This window comes from Aquarana catesbeiana, linkage group LG05 (assembly GCF_042186555.1).
Source record: "Aquarana catesbeiana isolate 2022-GZ linkage group LG05, ASM4218655v1, whole genome shotgun sequence".
Lineage (NCBI taxonomy): Eukaryota > Metazoa > Chordata > Amphibia > Anura > Ranidae > Aquarana > Aquarana catesbeiana.
In genome coordinates this window covers 60,907,649-60,926,233 of record NC_133328.1, presented here as the reverse complement: position 1 = coordinate 60,926,233, position 18,585 = coordinate 60,907,649, and the positions used below count along the sequence as shown (strand labels likewise).

Below are 18,585 nucleotides of genomic sequence, written 5' to 3'. Positions count from 1 at the left end.
ACTACTTACATCGGATGTGAAGTTATTGACAAAAGTGTTAGCTATTAGATTGATGAAAGTAATATCTAAGTGCACTTAGATCAATCTGGCTTTATTCCAAATAGATCTATTGCAGTGAATATAAGACATTTATTACTTAACCTGCAGGTTCCGTCTAAAAATGTAGTTAACAGAGCTATATTGTCACTTGATGCAGCAAAAGCTTTTGACAGTAAAGAATGGGATTTCCTAAGGCATTGTCTTGAGAAGTTTGGTTTTGGACCCCAGTTTATAAGCTGGATTCAACTCCTTTATGCTGCCCCAGTAGCATGGGTACAAGTAAATGGACATGTATCCGCGCCTTTCTCATTGCAACGAAGAACCAGACAGTGGTGCCCCTTACTGCCTTTACTCTTTGCCTTGACTCTTGAAACTTTGGCTGCTGCTATCCGTCAATCATTGAATATTATTGGATTTTGTAGACCCTTAGGAGAGGACAAGATTGCTCTATATGCTGACGACACTCTTTTATTTTTGGGAGGCACTTCATCCTCCTTAATAGCAGTGATGTCTTTAATTAACACATATGGCTCTTTTTCAGGCTGTACAATAAACTGGGATAAGTCAGTTCTTCTACCTGTAGACCCCCTGGTAACTGATCTGCCAACCTCTGCGTCCCAAATTGCTGTAGTCTCTACATTTAAATATCTGTATGTATAAATTACATCACAAGTGAGTGCATATGTAGAGAAGAATTTTGTTCCACTTTGTTCCAAGCGTTTTAAACAAGTAGGGAAAACTTGGAGTAAGTTACCTTTAACGGTAATTGGCAGAGTTAATTTTATAAAGATGGTTTGGATGCTATAACTATTAGATTTTTTTACACAACTGTCCTGTATGGCTGCCTCAGAAATTTTTTATACAAGTAGATGCTTTGTTTAGAGATCTTATCTGGAGATATAAACATCTCCGGATAGGACTGAGAATCCTGCAGTTGCCTAAGGATGAAGGAGGTCTAGCTGTTCCCAATGCCAGACTGTACTATCTGGCATCACAACTTCAGCAACCATATGGTAGGAATGCTGTAGATCATTAGGAGTCCATACAGCAAATTATATTTTCCCAACTTCCGGTAGATCCACATGTGCAGTTAATAATAGCCTACCACTTTTTTAGTAAACTTAGTTATCCCATATTTTATTTAATTCATAACATTTGTACTATCCAACAAATTACTTATTATGAGAGATATACTCAATATATGCCTATATGGAAGAATCTGCAACTACCTCTATCTTCTGCTCTTTTGCTGGGTCTTCTCCCTCTGTTCTTCTTCTGATGTCGACTTGACGCATTCTCCCAATGTAATGCTGGGTCCTCCGCATGCAATGACTTATATTGGCATGGGGTGAGGCCACCCGATGACGTAAGTTAGAGGACACGCCCCTTGTGATGTCATCACCCAGGGCATTATGGGGTGATGACATCACAAGGGGCGTGTCCTCTAACTTATGTCATCGGGTGGCCCCGCCCCATGCCAATATAAGTCATTGCATGCGGAGGACCCAGCATTACATCGGGAGATCGCGTCAAGTCAACATCGGAAGAAGAACAGAGGGAGAAGACCCAGCAAGAGAGAAGAAGATAGCGGGGAGAGAGGAGAAGAACCGGAGAGGGGAGAAGACCCAGCAAAAGAGCAGAAGAGAGAGGAGAAGACCCGGAGGGGGGAGAAGACCCAGCAAAAGAGCAGAAGATAGCGGAGAGAGGGGAGAAGAACTGGAGAGGGGAGAAGACACAGCAAAAGAGCAGAAGACAGAGGAGAAGAGCCGGAGCTGCTTTAATAAAATACTTTAAAAACCCCTGTAGTGTGTTTATTTTTTACACTTTTTTATTTAGGTGAATGGGTAGGGGTACGATGTACCCCATACTCATTCACCTAGGGTAGGGGGACCGTGATCTGGGGGGCCCCTTGTTAAAGGGGGCTTCCAGATCATGATAAGTCCCAACCCGCAGACCCCGACAACCACCGGGCAAGGGTTGTCGGGAAGGGGCCCTTGTCCTCATCAACATGGGGACAAGGTGCTTTGGGGTGGGGGGTGCAGGGGCCCCCTCTGCCCCAAAGCACCCACCTCCCATGTTGAGGGCATGTGGCCTGGTATGGTCCAGGAGCGCCCCCCCCTTTCCTGACCTGCTGCCCTGCGTGCTCGGATAAGGGTCTGGTATGGATCTTGGGGGGTACCTCACGCAAAATTTTGTCAGGGTTCCCTTCAAGATTCTCGGCACACAAATCACACCGCAAGTTGGATCATCTTGATCCGACTTCTGGTGAGACTTCTATTCAAATCAATGGGCTCCCATAGGGAACCATTGATTTTGAATAGAGACAGAGAAACGTGGGACGATGCATAACGCTGTGTATACAGCGTTAAGCCCCGTTAAATCGCATTTAAGACCTTTTACCAGTTTCTGGCGTTTTTACAGCTCTAGCGCTGGAGCCTCAGAACGCACTGGTCCTGGTTTTTTTTTTAGCTTAAAAATGCTTATGCCACTTGCAGCTCAAAAATGCCATGGTGGGCATGATGCCTTAGGCTAACATGGAGAGGCGTTTTTAAGCTGCAAAAAACACTCAAAAAAGTGGCTGTAAAAACGTGGGCATGAGGCCTAAAAGTTACATTCTTGGGGAAAAGCAATTACATGAAATTGCCCAAGGTGCACCACTGATATAGGTACACTTATACATCTTATACTGCATTGTTATTGGGAGTGTGTATTTGGTACTTTAAATACTATATGTTTTACACAGATTCACCCTGATCCAGAAATAGCATTGTTAGGGATTGTATCAGAAGGCACTACCCCAATTAAAATGCAGGTGATGTAGTTGAGATCTATGTATATAGCCCATAAACTTATATTACAAAAATGGAAATCAAATTATCCGCCAACAATAGATCAATGGGTCAAAGTGAATCTTAATTTAAGGTGCAAGGAATTTACATATAAACATAAGAGCAGCCCTAAAAAATTTGTAAAAATCTGGTCTTGGTGGCCAGATCTCCAACTTGTCTGAACAGTCAGTTGAGCATATTAATGGTGTAGAGGAAAGTCACTAATGAGATAAATGTTTGGAGGGGATAACTGCATATGTACTGTGTATATATATATATATATATATATATATATATATATATATAGCATTAAGATGCAATAATTACATTAAAAATACTGGTTAACTCCATATTGCTGTTATTCTTATGTAGGAAGAAGGTAATTATTAAACTCAACATGATAAAGGGTCTATGACAATATTTAAAGTATAAACTGGTTGGCGCAAATATTAATTTTGTTTTGGTGGTTTTTCTGGGTTTTTTTGTTGTTTAGTGGGGTTGATTGTTGGAAATGTTTTGTATGTCTTGAGTTTTGTTGTATAATGGAAAAATTAAATAAAAATCATTTCATTGAAAAAAAAGAACTAGAGGGTGGGGGCAAGGAGGGGCTGCCATGAATATTGCATAGACTGCCGCATAAATAAACATGGGCCATGCCAGCAGGGCAATCAGGTGGAGGTACAGTATTGTGGAGGCTCTTGGTCGCCCTGAGGGGTACCCCCTAGTTTGGGGGGGGGGTGTCTTTACATACTGCAGTTTCTTGGCTCGGTTTAATCCACCTTTCACTGAAAAATGATCAGCAGCAGGATGAATCTGCTCCATCCTGATCACCTGTCCTAATAAAACTTTTCAATACCCTTAGGGTCTCTGTGTAGCAGGAAACATCTACACAGACAGTATGTCCATTTCTTTGTTAGTATTACTGCTGTACCTCACATTTCAGGGGTTTCTGTATTCAGTCTCCCTCCTTGGTATCACATCTACTGAAAAAGATAACAGTAGTTTCCATGGTAATGTAATATCTCTGCTTCTTTGTGATTAATGATTGTCTGATCTGCCTGTAGGTTATCTATTACTGACTGTTATACAGTGGATTCATTTAGCCAGGCATGTGTGACTGTCCATATGGGGACTGGTTGGTCAATAAAAGAATAGTCAGTCTTTGAATCAACAAGTGGGACTCATTGGTCATACAGTATCCACCAGCACATTTTCCTTTTGGGACTCCTGCCACCTCCTCCTGACCACCTGCTGTTGCTTATTCTGCTATCTCCCCACGTCCTCCTCTCTACCTGCTGTTTGTTCTACTATCTCCCCTTGTCCTCCTCCATCTACCTGATGTTGCTTGTTCTGGTGTTCCTCATGTCCTTCTGTCCACCTCCTGTTGTTATTCGAGTGTCTCCCCATATCCTACTTTCCACCCACTGTTGCTTTTTCTGCTGTCTATCCATATTCTCTGGTCTACCTGCTATTGCTTGATCTTCCATCACTCCATATCCTCCTGTCAACCTGCTGTTTATTTTGCTGTCTTCCCATGTCCTCTTGTCTACCTTCTGACGCTGATTCAGCTGCTTCCCCTGAGTCCCCCGAATTCTCTTTTCATGTCTTGGTATGTGCACATTTTCTTTTGTATCCTCTGTGCAGGGGGTGCTTACCAGTGTATGATCATCACATCCTCACATATAGATAAAACTTAAAAAAAAAGTAAAAAAATATTTGGTGTACCTGGCTGTGCAGGGTGGGGGTTCCGATTCACCAGCGGCTGCTACATGGGGTGCACTACACCACCATAAACAAACCAAAGTACCCCAAGCAGGGCCGTCTTTAATATTTATTGGGCCCTGGGCAAACATTTTCTTGGGCCCCCTCCCTCCATTCTGAGACATACAAAAAATAGCAGGTAGACTCCAAATCAGTTTACTGCAGCAGATCACGCAGCGATTGGTTGCCAGAGGTTACAGCCTATCCTTACCGCTCAATGGCTGGTTGCTAGTGGTTATAACACATAATTTCTGCTTGCCGATTGGTTGCTAGAGGTTACTGCACATTATTAGCACTCACTAATTGGTTGCTAGGGGTTACAGCACATTATTACCACTTACTGATTGGTTGCTAGAGATTACAGCAGATCACTACTGTTCACTGATTGATTGCTACAGGTTAATGCACATCATTACCACTCACTGAGCAGTGGAGCAATCCCAAATAATTGAGCAAGTAAAGCGGCACATGAATACACATATTACAGGAGAGGGTCAGAGAGTGCAGACATAGTACAGGAGAGGGTCAGAGACTGCAAACATACTGCAGGGGAGCATCAGAGACTGCAAACATACTGCAGGACAGAGTCAGAGAATGCGGACATACTGCAGGAGACAAATCTGAGACTGCAGACATGCTACAGGGGACAATCAGAGACGACTGTGGACATGTTACAGGAGACAATCAGAGACTGCGGACATGCTACCGGAAACAATAAGAGACTGCGGACATACTACAGGAGACAATCAGAGACTAAGGACATGCTACAGGAAACCAACAGAGACTGCGGACATACTACAGGAGAAAATCAGAGACTGCGGAGATGCTACAAGAGACAATCAGAGACTAAGGACATGCTACAGGAGACAATAAGAGACTGCGGACATGCTACAGGAGACAATCAGAGACTGCGGTCATGCTACAGGAAACAATCAGAGACTGCGGACATGCTACAGGAAACAATAAGAGACTGCGGACATACTGCAGGAGACAATCAGAGACTAAGGACATGCTACAGGAAACCAACAGAGACTGCGGACATACTACAGGAGAAAATCAGAGACTGCAGACATGCTACAGGAGACAATCAGAGACTAAGGACATGCTACAGGAGACAATCAGAGACTAAGGACATGCTACAGTAGACATACAGGCTGCATGGGATGGGTTTAGAGTGTCAGTGGAGGTCCCAGTCCTGCCCCCGGACCATTGTATTCCCAAGCCAGTATGGAGGGGGCAGGGCCAGAAGCTCCACTGACGCTCCCACTCTGATCACTGCTCTCACTACAGCCCCTCTGTTCCAAGCATACAGGCTGCATGGGGCATCATTGGAGCTCCCTGCCCTGCCCCCTTTTGCTGGCTAGCTCGGGAATACAGCCTCCTGTGTCCTCTGTGCGCTCTGCAAAGCCATCATTGAGGCCCCAATTCGCGGGTAGCATGGGCCCCCCCAACAAAGATTGGGCCCAGGGCAGGTGCCCCATTTGCCTTGTGCTAAAGACGGCCCTAACCCCTAGCAAAGACTTCCAGTACAGCTCCCAACAACTTGCGATCAAGACTTTAAAAGCAATGGTAACTGGGACATACTGTATATGCAAGCAAATCTCTGCAGAAAAAGGAGGATCTGCTGGGAGAATGCTAGTGACAGGTCTGTGCAAGAAGCCCTCCATATATGCTGTCCTCTATACAGTGGGGCAAAAAAGTATTTAGTCAGCCACCAATTGTGCAAGTTCTCCCACTTAAAAAGGTGAGAAAGGCCTGTAATTGTCATCATAGGTATACTATGAGAGACAAAATGTGGAAACAAATCCATGCAATCACATTGTCTGATTTTTGAAAGAATTTATTTGCAAATTATGGTGGAAAATAAGTATTTTGTCAATATCAAAAGTTCATCTTAATACTTTGTTATATATCCTTTGTTGGCAATGACAGAGGTCAAAACGTTTTCAGCAATGCCGCGTACACACGACTGGACTTTACGGCATACTTGGTTCTGCGTAAAGTCCGTCAAAAAGTCCGCCGGGCAAAGTATGCCGTAAAGTCCGGTCGTGTGTACGTGGCATAAGTCTTCACAAGGTTGTCACACACTGTTGCTGGTATGTTGGCCCATGCCCATTCCTCCATGCAGATCTCCTCTAGAGCAGTGATGTTCTGGGGCTGTCGCTGGGCAACACGGACTTTCAACTTCCTCCAAAGGTTTTCTATGGGGTTGAGATCTGGAGACTGGCTAGGCCACTCCAGGACCTTGAAATACTTCTTATTAAGCCACTCCTTCCTTGCCCGGGCAGTGTGTTTGGGATCATTGTCATGCTGAAAGACCCAGCCACGTTTCATCTTCAATGCCCTTGCTGATGGGAGAAGGTTTGCACTCAAAATCTCACGATACATGGCCCCATTCATTCTTTCATGTACACGGATCAGTCGTCCTGTTCCCTTTGCAGAGAAACATCCCCAAAGCATGATGTTGCTACCTCCATGCTTCACAGTAGGTATGGTGTTGTTTGGTTGCAACTCAGCATTCTCTCTTCTCCAAACACGACGAGTTGTGTTTCTACCAAACAGTTCTACTTTGGTTTCATCTGACCATATGACATTCTCCCAATCCTCTCCTGGATCATCCAAATGCTCTCTAGCAAACCTCAGACGGGCCCAGATACTGGCTTAAGCAGGGGGACACATCTGGCACTGCAGGATCTGAGTCCCTGGCAGCGTAGTGTGTTACTGATGGTAGCCTTTGTTACGTTGGTCCCAGCTTTCTGCAGGTCATTTACTAGGTCCCCCCGTGTGGTTCTGGGATTTTTGCTCACGGTTTTTGTGATCATTTTGACCCCACGGGGTGAGATCTTGCGTGGAGCCCCAGATCGAGGGAGATTATCAGTGGGCTTGTATGTCTTCCATTTTCTAATTATTGCTCCCACAGTTGATTTCTTCACACCAAGCTGCTTGCCTATTGCAGATTCAGTCTTCCCAGCCTGGTGCAGGTCTACAATTTTGTTTCTGGTGTCCTTCGACAGCTCTTTGGTCTTCACCATAGTGGAGTTTGGAGTGTGACTGTTTGAGGTTGTGGACAGGTGTCTTTTATACTGATAACAAGTTCAAACAGGTGCCATTAATACAGGTAATGAGTGGAGGACAGAGGAGCCTCTTAAAGAAGAAGATACAGGTCTGTGAGAGCCAGAAATCTTGCTTGTTTGTAGGTGACCAAATACATATTTTCCACCATAATTTGCAAATAAATTCTTTCAAAAATCAGACAATGTGATTGTCTAGATTTGTTTCCACATTTTGTCTCTCATAGTTGAGGTATACCACCTATGATGACAATTATAGGCCTCTCTCATCTTTTTAAGTGGGAGAACTTGCACAATTGGTGGCTGACTAAATACTTTTTTGCCCCACTGTATGTCAACCAGTGTGACAAAAATAACACCATCATTAATTAAATTATTCCTTTCCCTTAAATGATCTCTCACTTCCAGCAGTAGAGAAAAAAAACATTTTCATTTCAGTATGGATCAGTAAACACGCCATGTTCTGTTTTACAAGAAAAAAAAATAAAAAACGTCATTTGCTTTCTGTACAAGCCTGAAATACAAATGACAAAAAATAAATAAAAAATTGCCGGATTTCATCAGCTGAAAAGTTGTCAGGATACAGAGATTTCTGCCTCAAAACATTTCCAATAATGGAATCTGACAGAAAAGACGCAAAGGAACTAAATGAACCTGTAAATACCTTTAGATATCGTCTTGACACAGAAACACGGCACAGGGAGAAGGCTGGGACACAGACTGTGCAAAAGCTTTCTGAAAATGTTAATTTGTTTTCAGAAACTGAGCAGGTGCTATATTCAAACCAGAACAAGGTATTTTGCATTTAATTATGTGGAAAAAACACAGCATGACAACTGTACACAGGCAGCAAATCCAAGTACCCCTTTACAGAATGCATTTCTATTGTGGCTTCCAAGCCCTCCTTTGCAGATTGTAATCATTGGATGACCATAAGCAGCAGAAACTTACAATAATCTCAGTTGGCGAAGATGTCGCATTCAGACAGACAGCTTTTCATTTGTAACCAACCTTGTTATTGTTTATTGTAGTACTAACTAAAAATTTAATAATACAATACTATATAGTAGACACATACATAGGGATTCCAAAAGTGTTATTATTACAAAATCTAAAATTCCAAAGCAGTACCCAATATTTGGGGTTGCAATTGTCCTTAACAACAAACAACAGCCCTGGGTAAATATGTAGCAACCTCCAAGGCTGCCTTCATCCAATCTTTATGGCTCCAATGTGGCTGTATACATATAAAGAAAAGGTGCCTCTAAGAGTATCAACTGTAAAATAAATGTCAGTAATCCAAAAAACATGCTTACCTGTATTGAATGCATGGACAAAATTGCAATATGTATCATTACAGATTCAGTGCTTATTCGGGGAATTCAATAAATCCCTAATAACACTTTTTGGAAGCTATGACCCTTTCAAATGACCTGCTCCAGATTCAAAAATTAAATTTTCAGTAGCTTTACCGACACATGTGCCAGATCCAGGTATTTCTTAATAGTACCACTTTTACAAAGTTACGCTATTAAAGCACTAAAAGTTTCAGGCAGGTGTGAAGAATTTCTGTAAAGTAAGAGTGCTTTCAAAAATATATATTTTAATTGTTTATTTTATCAATTTACAGAATGCAAGGTGAGCAAACAGAAGAAAAATCTAAATCAAATCAATATATGCTGTGACTACCCTTTGGCTTCAAACCTGGATCAGTTCTTTCACTTGCAGACTTTGTTCACTAGCACAAAATCAAGGATTTTGTAGGAAAAGAGACAGGTGTAGGTTGAAGCACAGTCATTAATTGAAACAAATGTGTCGGAGGCTTAAAACTGGATGAGGAGCAGCCAAACGGGCAACGTTGAGGACAATAGACGCAGTGGTTGGCTGAGAAAACTTAATGCAGCAGAAAGACACGTCATTCTTACCTCTCTTCAATATCAGAAGATTTCCAGCAGTGCCATCAGCACAGAACTGGCGCAAACCAGTGGGACCCAGGTACACACATATACTGTCTGGAGAAGTCTGGACAGAAGTGGTCTTCATGAAAGAATTGCGGCCAAACATGGAAACAAACTACTCAACTATGCACAAAACATAGGAACTAGGATGCGGAAAAATTGCAGCAGGTGCTCTGGAATAATGTCACAATTTGAAATATTTGACTGTAGTAGAAGGCAGTTTGTTTGCCGAAGGGCTGGAGAGTGGTATAATAATGAGTATCTGCAGGCAACAGTGAAGCATGAGGTAGGTTCCTTCCAAGTTTGGGGCTCCATTTCTGCAAATGGAGTTGGAGATTTGGTTAGGATGAATGGTGTCCTCAATGCTGAGAAATACAAGCAGATACATATCCATCATGCCATACCATCAGGATGGTGTGTGGTTAGCCCCAAATGTATTCTGCAGCAGGAGAACGACCTCAAACATACAGACAATGTCTTTAAGAACTATCTTCAGCTTAAAGAAGAACAAGGAGACCTGATAATGATGTTTTGGCCCCCACAGAGCCCTGATGTCAACATCATCAAGTCTGTCTGGGATTGCACGAAGAGACAGAAGGATTTACAGCAGCCTTCATCCACAGGAGATCTGTGGTTAGTTCTCCATGATGTTTGGAACAACCAACCTGCCGAGTTTCTTCAAAAACTGTGTGCAAGTGTACCTAGAAGAAGTGATGTTTTTTTTAAGGCAAAGGGTGGTCACACTAAATATTGATTTGATTTGGATTTCTCTTCTGTTTCTTTACTTTCAATTTTATTAATGTGATAAAAACAAACTATTAACACTTCTATTTCTTTTTTTTTTTATTCTGTTTATTGGGTTTCAAGTGTAGATACAAAACAGAGCCTATTGGGCATACCCAAGTTCGGTCTACATACATCACAATAAACTAACAATATAAAAAATAAAATCTTAACAATAGTGCCGTTATTGGCACTAGAACAAACTACATGCTCCTGTAACTACGGAGATTGTTAGAGTATTGTAGTTATCAGCTGTTCAGAGGTAGTATTAAGCCACATTTAATAAGATGGATGTCCAAATTATTAGGCCTGTGGATTGGACGTACATATAGATGTTCCTCTGATCGTTTGTAAGGTAATCCACTAGCTAGGAGATTCAGGGTCAGTATTGATAGACAGGTCCTCTACCCAAATGTTCCAAACCTTGTGGAATTTTTTAGGGCATCCTTTCACTAAATAGGTGGCCTTGTACAATGGTAAATTGACATTAATTAATTTTTTCCACAAGGTTAGGGTTGGAGCTAATGGGGATTTCCATTGGAGAAGAATAATTTTCCTTGCGTAGAACAACAGTATTCCTGTCAGTGTTCTGGAAGCCCGAAGATAAGCCAGGGTGTCCACCAGACCCAGCAAACAAACCTCCACTGTCTGGGGCACCTGAATAGTGGTCACAGAATGTACTGTATGGCCGAGACCACCGCTTCCCAGAAAATTTGAATATTAGGGCATTGCCAAAATACAGTACGTGCATAAAGTCTGCTGAGTACGCCACACACCGCCAGCACTCTGCAGAAACGGAGAGTTATATTCTGTGTAAACATGCATGCGTGAGGTAGATCCTATGCAGGAGTTTGTACTGAATCAAAATGTCCCTTGCGGAAACCAGCTATAGAAAAGCACATTCCCATATTTCTTCCCAACCTTCATAATCCAAGCTAGGGACGTCCAGCGCCCATTTAGATTTGAGAGCTTCCAACCCCGAGTGGACAGAGAGAGACATGGTCTTATAAATAGTTGAAAGGGGTTTAGTGAGGGTGTCATCTCTCAGTACATCCTCTAAGGTCGAGGTAAAAAAAGCTACTGGTTGCTGTTTAAATTGTATTTGAAAGGTGTGTCTCAGTTGTAGATATCTAAAAAAGTATACATTAGGTAGGTCAAAGTGCAATTTTAAGGTGTCAAAGGATTTACATTCTCCAACTAAACACATCTGCTCTATATATTTAATGCCCTTTACTGCCCAAACCTGTGGATCAGGTATAGAGGCAAATTAATAATGGACTGAGCCACGGGGGGTATGTTATGAGATTTGATCGGGGGGACTAGGATGCAGAGCTCAGGCCAGCAACCAGGCTTTTAATACGGCTTTCATGGCTGTAGTCAAAAGAAGGGAAGCAGAGGCCCCTCTGTATAAGAAGTTTATAAGAGCCTCAAAGGAGCCTAAACAGGAAGCCTCTAATATTACCGCCGCATTGGTCTCATCCTGCGTGAGCCAGTTGTGGGCATGTGTGAGCATGGCAGCCAAGAAATATTTGTAGAGATCTGGGAACGCCAAAGCCCCCTGTATCCACGGCCATTGCAAAACTGTCAACTTAAATCTTGGTTATTGTGAACCCCAAATAAAAGCAGTTAGACTAGAATTAGTTATTTTAAAATATTTTTTGGGAATCCAGACTGGCGCATGTCGGAGCACGTAGAGAAAACCAAGTAACAACTTCATTTTAAACAGATTTATGCGTCCTATTAAAGACAAAGGAAGATTGGCCCATGCCTTCAGTTTAGATTTCATATTGTCAAGAAGTGGAACTAAATGTAAGACACAATATTCCGAAGTATCCGAGGAAATCTCAATACCTAAGTATCTGATACTGGATGACCATAATAGAGGTAGGGTAGGCTTCATCTCGGGCCTCTCTGTCAATAGGTGACATTTTCTTAAGAGATGGCCCTGGGTCATTCAGAAGCAATATGAGATCATCTGCATACATGGCTATCTTTTCCACCAAGGTTCCCACACGGATCCCGCAATCTGTCCCACAGGCAGCTGAAGATATAGAGAGGCACCGCAATGACGGTCTCGGGTGGCACGCTGACAGCCTGGGAAGCCTGTGGAGGGACAAGGCAGGACTGCTGGAAGAAGAAAGTCAAAGATGTGTATCAGGATGGCAGGAGCCCTTCACACACATGTCTGCTCAGGCTAACATCCGGTCATGCCCTCCAACACTACTATTTCTGAAAGCTTTCTTAATTTACAGCATTTTTTCACAGCTGCCTAAAACGTTTGCACAGTAGTGTATATAGTGTATTTATATAAATCTGTGCCAAGAGTTTCATTTGAAACTCAACTATCTTCATCATCTCAAATTTTGAAATTTTGTTACCCATGCTTTCTGAAAAAATAAAATAGTCAGCAAAATCTTACCATTTCCATTTTGATGGAGAACATTCTCCCTCATGGTCTTTCCTCTCAAAAGATTAGCAGTACTTTCAGGGTTCAGCTCAGTGGTTAGAACAATATCATTCAGCTTTTGTTGTAACTTCAAATAGTTCTCAGATAACTTGGAGATCTAGAGAAAATGGAAATATAGAGACAGACGTTGACTGAGCACCGATGTAATGTGAGCATTGCATTTACATCCACTGCCAATGTAATGCCGCGTACACACGGTCGGACTTTTCGTCTACAAAAGTCCGACAGCCTGTCCGACAGACTTCCGGCGGACTTTCGGCGGACTTGCAGCAGACTTTCTAACGAACGGACTTGCCTACACACGACCACACAAAAGTCCGACGGATTCGTACGTGATGACGTACACCGGACTAAAATAAGGAAGTTCATAGCCAGTAGCCAATAGCTGCCCTAGCATGGGTTTTTGTCCGTCGGACTAGCACACAGACGAGCGGATTTCGGGGTCCGTCGTAGTTACGACGTAAAGATTTGAAGCATGTTTCAAATCTAAAGTCCGTCGGATTTGAGGCTGAAAAAGTCTGCTGAAAGTCCGGAGAAGCCCACACACGATCGGATTACCAGCCAGCTTTAGTCCGTCGGCGTCCGTTGGACTTTTGTAGACGAAAAGTCCGACCGTGTGTACGCGGCATAACAGGTTAATTTACATTCGCTACCAAAGCGTAGGGGTCATTTACACTGACTACCAACATAACATTGGATTTTATGAAGGTGGGCTGTGCTTGTGCTATGACCATCAGAGTAAATAGGGTGAGAATAGGATAGGTGCATAGGCTAGCACAGAACACCAGTAAGTAGGATGTATAAAAGATGTTCAGTTACAAAAGGGCCTGTAAGACCCCATTCACATATCGTGTTGCAGGAATGAGTGTTCTAGTTTGCAATGCAGAAAGAACGATTTACACGTGCCTGTTGCTCATAGGGCAGCCCATTCACTTCAATGGGCTGCCCTATGCGCGTTTGGGTGCCAACACCTATTCCTTTTTGGGCAAAAAGCTTAGCGTGATTTTTAAGTGGGGGTTTTGCAGCAATTGTGGCAGAATCGCACTGCATTTGGGATGCCATTAAGAATAATGGCACCAAAATGCGCACCACATGTTTTGACGCGATTTGGAACCACTGCAATTCTGCCGGCGATTCCAAATTGCCGGCGATTCTAACATGCCCTTAGGCCCCATTCACATTTCAATGATTAGGACTAGCAAGCAGAATCAGCACAATTCTGCCCAGGATTTCAAATTGCGACAAAATGCGCAACGCACTTTTGGGTGTCATTTATCTTCAGTAGCACCCCAAATGCAGTGCAATTTTGCTGTGATTGTCATGCGACAAAAGCATTCAGGTGAATAGGCTGCTTTATGCGCGACATGCAGAAATGCATGTGAATCGTGCGTTTAAAAACGTGAGTGGGAATCCGCATTTCTGCTACACGATATGTGAATGAGACCTTGATGTCACATCCAGCCCATACATTCATGATACCTAATTAGCAGATGTTATCATGACATGTAAGGCATTGGCTGCCAATTAAATTGGTTTGTGTGCATGGGAAAATAGGGGTGACAAACTAATCATGTAATCATTATTGCACATAAAATGTATCTATGACACCCAACACAATTAGGCTCAATGAACATGGCCTACTAACAATAGATAAAAAAAGAGGTTTCCCTTAGTCCCCCTGCAAAGTCCTACAAATATCTGTCAACTCTATCATTGAATCCCACCTAAGTAGCTTCCTGTAATGGTGTAGGAATGGTACTGCACTGTTCCTGAATTCATACCAGAGTTGTCACCCTCATGTAGGCTATGTTTACTTGCAAAAATTGGAATGAAAAATTGTTACACAGCTATTGGCAGTCACTTCTGATTTACAAGCCTGTACCTTGTCACCAGGCCACATCTAGCTCCATTCCTATCTGGATTGGCAGCAGTGCTTCAGTTTCTGTAATGCTCCAACTGTGAGCTGCAGTGTCTGGGAGGGAGAGCATGTGAGACACAAATGAAGGAGGAGTTGGCTCAGTCAGGGAAGGAAAAGCAAGTTTTTGGTTTACTGTGTAAGGCTTGTGCACAACACAGTAACTGGGTTTTGGACTTGTTTAGACTGTCATACTGGAGCCTTTAGCTGTACTTTAAAGCATGCACTATTATATGCAAAATAGCCCAAAATGTGGCACTGAGCTTGACGCTTATATTGTCATATTATAAGAGAATCTCACGAGAACAAACATTTTGTTGGAAATACATGATTTGAAAGTTATGAGGCAGAACTGTTCTGAGCCATTTCTTTCATGGCAGCATAATTTAGGAAAATAAGATGAGCAGACACACAAAGTGGAAGAGAGACAGGAGTGCAGGGTACAGTGAGGGAATACTAGTGAGATAATAAAGGAAAGGGTAAAAGTAACACATCCTTGTCAGATGCAATGTATAGAAATCTAGGGTAAGAACATGAGAGATATCAGGGCAGGTTTAAGAACAAGCAAAAAAGCCCTATCTAAAGATAACGGCATGAATGTGCAATAACTTAGCTTAAAATGGATCTACTTCCTGGCCTGAAATGCTGGTCTAGATCATATACAATGTAAATCCTGATACTTGTGCAGTTCTTGGTTGTGCTCACTAATGTCTGACACAGATTAGTCCCCTGGTGCAGCATATCACAACTTGCGACTTTGTACAGACAGAAAGGACCACTAGCAATACCTACTAAACGTAGGGTTTTCTTACCATTGGATAGATCTGTGATTTTTTTATACTATCACCACTATCATATGGTAAGTATAGCTATTGGTTTAGGATAGGCACTATAAAGTTCACCTAACCAGAGAACCCTTTTCTGTGCCCACTGTTTTCTGACATCCAAGATGGAGCATGCCCATGAAGCATCACCTACCATTCAGTAAGAATTCCTCAGTGGCCATCAACAATGCTTTCATTGAATAGTGGGGAAAAAAGGCGAGTAGGGCATAGCCCTGAAGATGAGTTTTACTTAAAATGATTGTAAGGGTCTTTTTTTTTTTTTAAATAACAAACATGTCATACTTACCTCCACTATGCAGCTCATTTTGCACAGAGTGGCCCCGAACCTCGTCTTCTGGGGTCCCCCGGCTCCTCCTCACATCAGATAACCCCCCTAGAAGAAGCGTTCTCCTGGGGGGTTACTTTGCGGGCATGCTCCCGAGTCCAGCATTTGCGTCCATTGACGCGAATGCCAGACTCGGCCCCACCCCCAGCGCTCACGTCATTGGATTTGATTGACAGCAGCGGGAGCCAATGGCTGCGCTGCTATCAATCTACCAATCAAGAGCCGGGACCTCGTGGGGAGAGGGAGAGCGCGTCTCTGCCAACAGAAATATGGGGCTCGGGTAAGTAAAATGGGGGGCCTGGGGGGCCGGTCACTGCCAGAAGTTTTTTCACCTTAATGCATCATAAGGGTTTACAACCCCTTTATGTCATTAGAGTGTCTTAATGATAGAATACTCTCATGGTGGTCCAAGCACATGGAAACAGGTTTTGGTTTCATGAAGAATTGTAGTGCCTACTCTATTTCCATGATACCTTTGGTGAGTTCCTACCTGCTCTGTGAAGAATGCAAGATCTTCAATATCCTTTAATGCATTCTTTTTCCTGTTGTTTCCTTCCTTGGGCTCTGTGTTTTTATTTTGTAGTTTTCCTTCTTTCTTTAGTCTCTCCCGCTCTTTGCACCCTCGATAGTTACTTTGTATTACCACTGCCGCTTTTGCTTCATCATCTTGGGTTTCCAGATGATTTTTACTGTTTCCATTGGGCTTTCCATTGCTTTGAGATATTTTATGGCCAACCTCTGAGTGGTAATTATTTTGGACTTTCACATCTACAGAATGGTTCTGGGGTTGACTGTTGGATGATTGAGTTGTTTTTTGGGTTGTATTTTTCTGTCTCTCTTCTTGAAATTTTTTTCTGTCTCGGTGGCCGCGGTAGTTACTTTGGATGACTAAGGCAGCTTTATCTTCTTCTTCATTACTTTTCTCAACATCTGAATTTTGTACTTTCACATCTACAGAATGGTTTTGGGGTTGACTGTTGGATGATTGGGTTGTTATTTGGGTGGCATTTTTCTGTCTGTCTTCCTGAAATTTCTTTCTGTCTCGATGGCCACGGTAATTGCTTTGGATGACTATTGCAGCTTTATCTTCTTCCTCCTTACTTTTCTCAACATCATTTTGTTTACTTTCCTGCTCAACAGTTTCTTGTTTAGGAAGAACTGAATTGCCTGTTTCTAAATTTAAATTGTTCTGTTCTTGAATTTGTTGACGTTCAGCTTTTATTTGCTTCCTCTGTTGGTGGCCTCTAAAATGGCTCTGGAGGACAACAGCTGCATCCTCTTCACTTTTTTCATTCTTAGGATCCCTGATCTCTACTTTCTCTTCTGGATGATCATTTGTTGGAATATCATTTGTGTCCGTACATTGCTTTCTCTTCAGTGATTCCCTACCAAAACAGTATATTATTAGGCATAGGCAATGGGCGTGAATAAATGTACTGTATATAACAATCATGACAAAAGAAAAGGCTTGGAGGGAGTTGCTGAACTAAGTTTTCCCAGGTGAGGGAGGAGGAAGTCACAGTATGCAGCAAATGAATGAGGTAATTGCACATATGCACAATATACAGTATGATAAGCTTTGCACACAATCATTAGTTAGTCCTGCGGTAGTTAGGATTTGGTAATATGAAACAGGATTCAATATAGCTAATAAATCACTCAGAACTAATAATTGTCCAAGTTAAGCATGCATAATCAAGTACTTTTTTGAATTTCTTGAAAATCCCAAGGACCTGCAGCTATGCATGCTGATCCATAAACATCCCTAAAGAATAGGTAAACCCAACATTTCATATTTCTGATAAGGGCCTGCTGTACCATGTACTTGCATGAGAAAGTATCCCATTCTTTTGTATTGCTTACTTTGTGTGAAATCCCTGGTGTTCCTGCCAGTCCCTCTGCTTTCCTATTAAAAACTGACCACACTAAGCAGGAGAACACACCATGGTCAGTTCTCTAGCTATGCTGGGAACTCAGTATGCCCTCCACCAATGATCAGTCTTGCCCTAACTCACCCCCTCTGCACAACCATTCACTGGGAAATTCAGTGTGCTGCTTTTATGCAGCAGAAGGAATGTGATCACTTATAAAAAAAAAATAAAAAAAGGTATTTATATATTTTTTATATCTATACACAAGTGTTTTGCCTTTCATTATTATTTTAAACTGAATGGGTTGTTTTATAAGTTGAGGGTTTACAATCACTTTAAGTCATATAGAAAAAAAACTTTTATTTGTTTAATTACAGTGAACTGATTTCCATTTCCTAGTAAGATGAAGCACTGGTGATGCAGCCATGTGTCAGGAGCGTGTGCGCTCTTGCTCCATCATAGCTGCTGGTTCCAGCATCCTGGTTTTGGCTGTGGCATTCTCCTTGTCTGTCTGTCCACCTGCAAGGTGATTGATTGTGTCCAGACTCTGAGTGGAGACCAAACCTGCAGTCTCATGCTTGTGATAGAGTGTGTAAATGACAAATATCAAGCTGCAGGTTTGTTACCCCTGCTCTGCTAGATTAGATTTCCCTGTGTATGACCTTGAGTCGGACAACCACTATTCTCTGAACTTTGCCTGCCTTGTAGCTGGACTGTCATTG

At 42.4% G+C, this 18,585-nt stretch overlaps 1 protein-coding gene across 2 annotated transcripts in view; it reads right to left on the bottom strand.

Annotated features, from left to right (window-relative positions):
* Positions 1 to 18,585, bottom strand: part of MYO3A (myosin IIIA) — a 285,335-nt gene that overhangs the window by 74,265 nt on the left and 192,485 nt on the right. For both annotated transcript variants that reach the window (XM_073629787.1, XM_073629788.1), the window contains exons 30-31: positions 16,483 to 17,377; positions 12,860 to 13,004 (exon numbers count right to left, since the gene is read on the bottom strand). In XM_073629787.1, the coding sequence (XP_073485888.1) occupies positions 12,860 to 13,004; positions 16,483 to 17,377 (1,040 nt within the window). The remainder of the gene's footprint in view (positions 1 to 12,859; positions 13,005 to 16,482; positions 17,378 to 18,585) is intronic.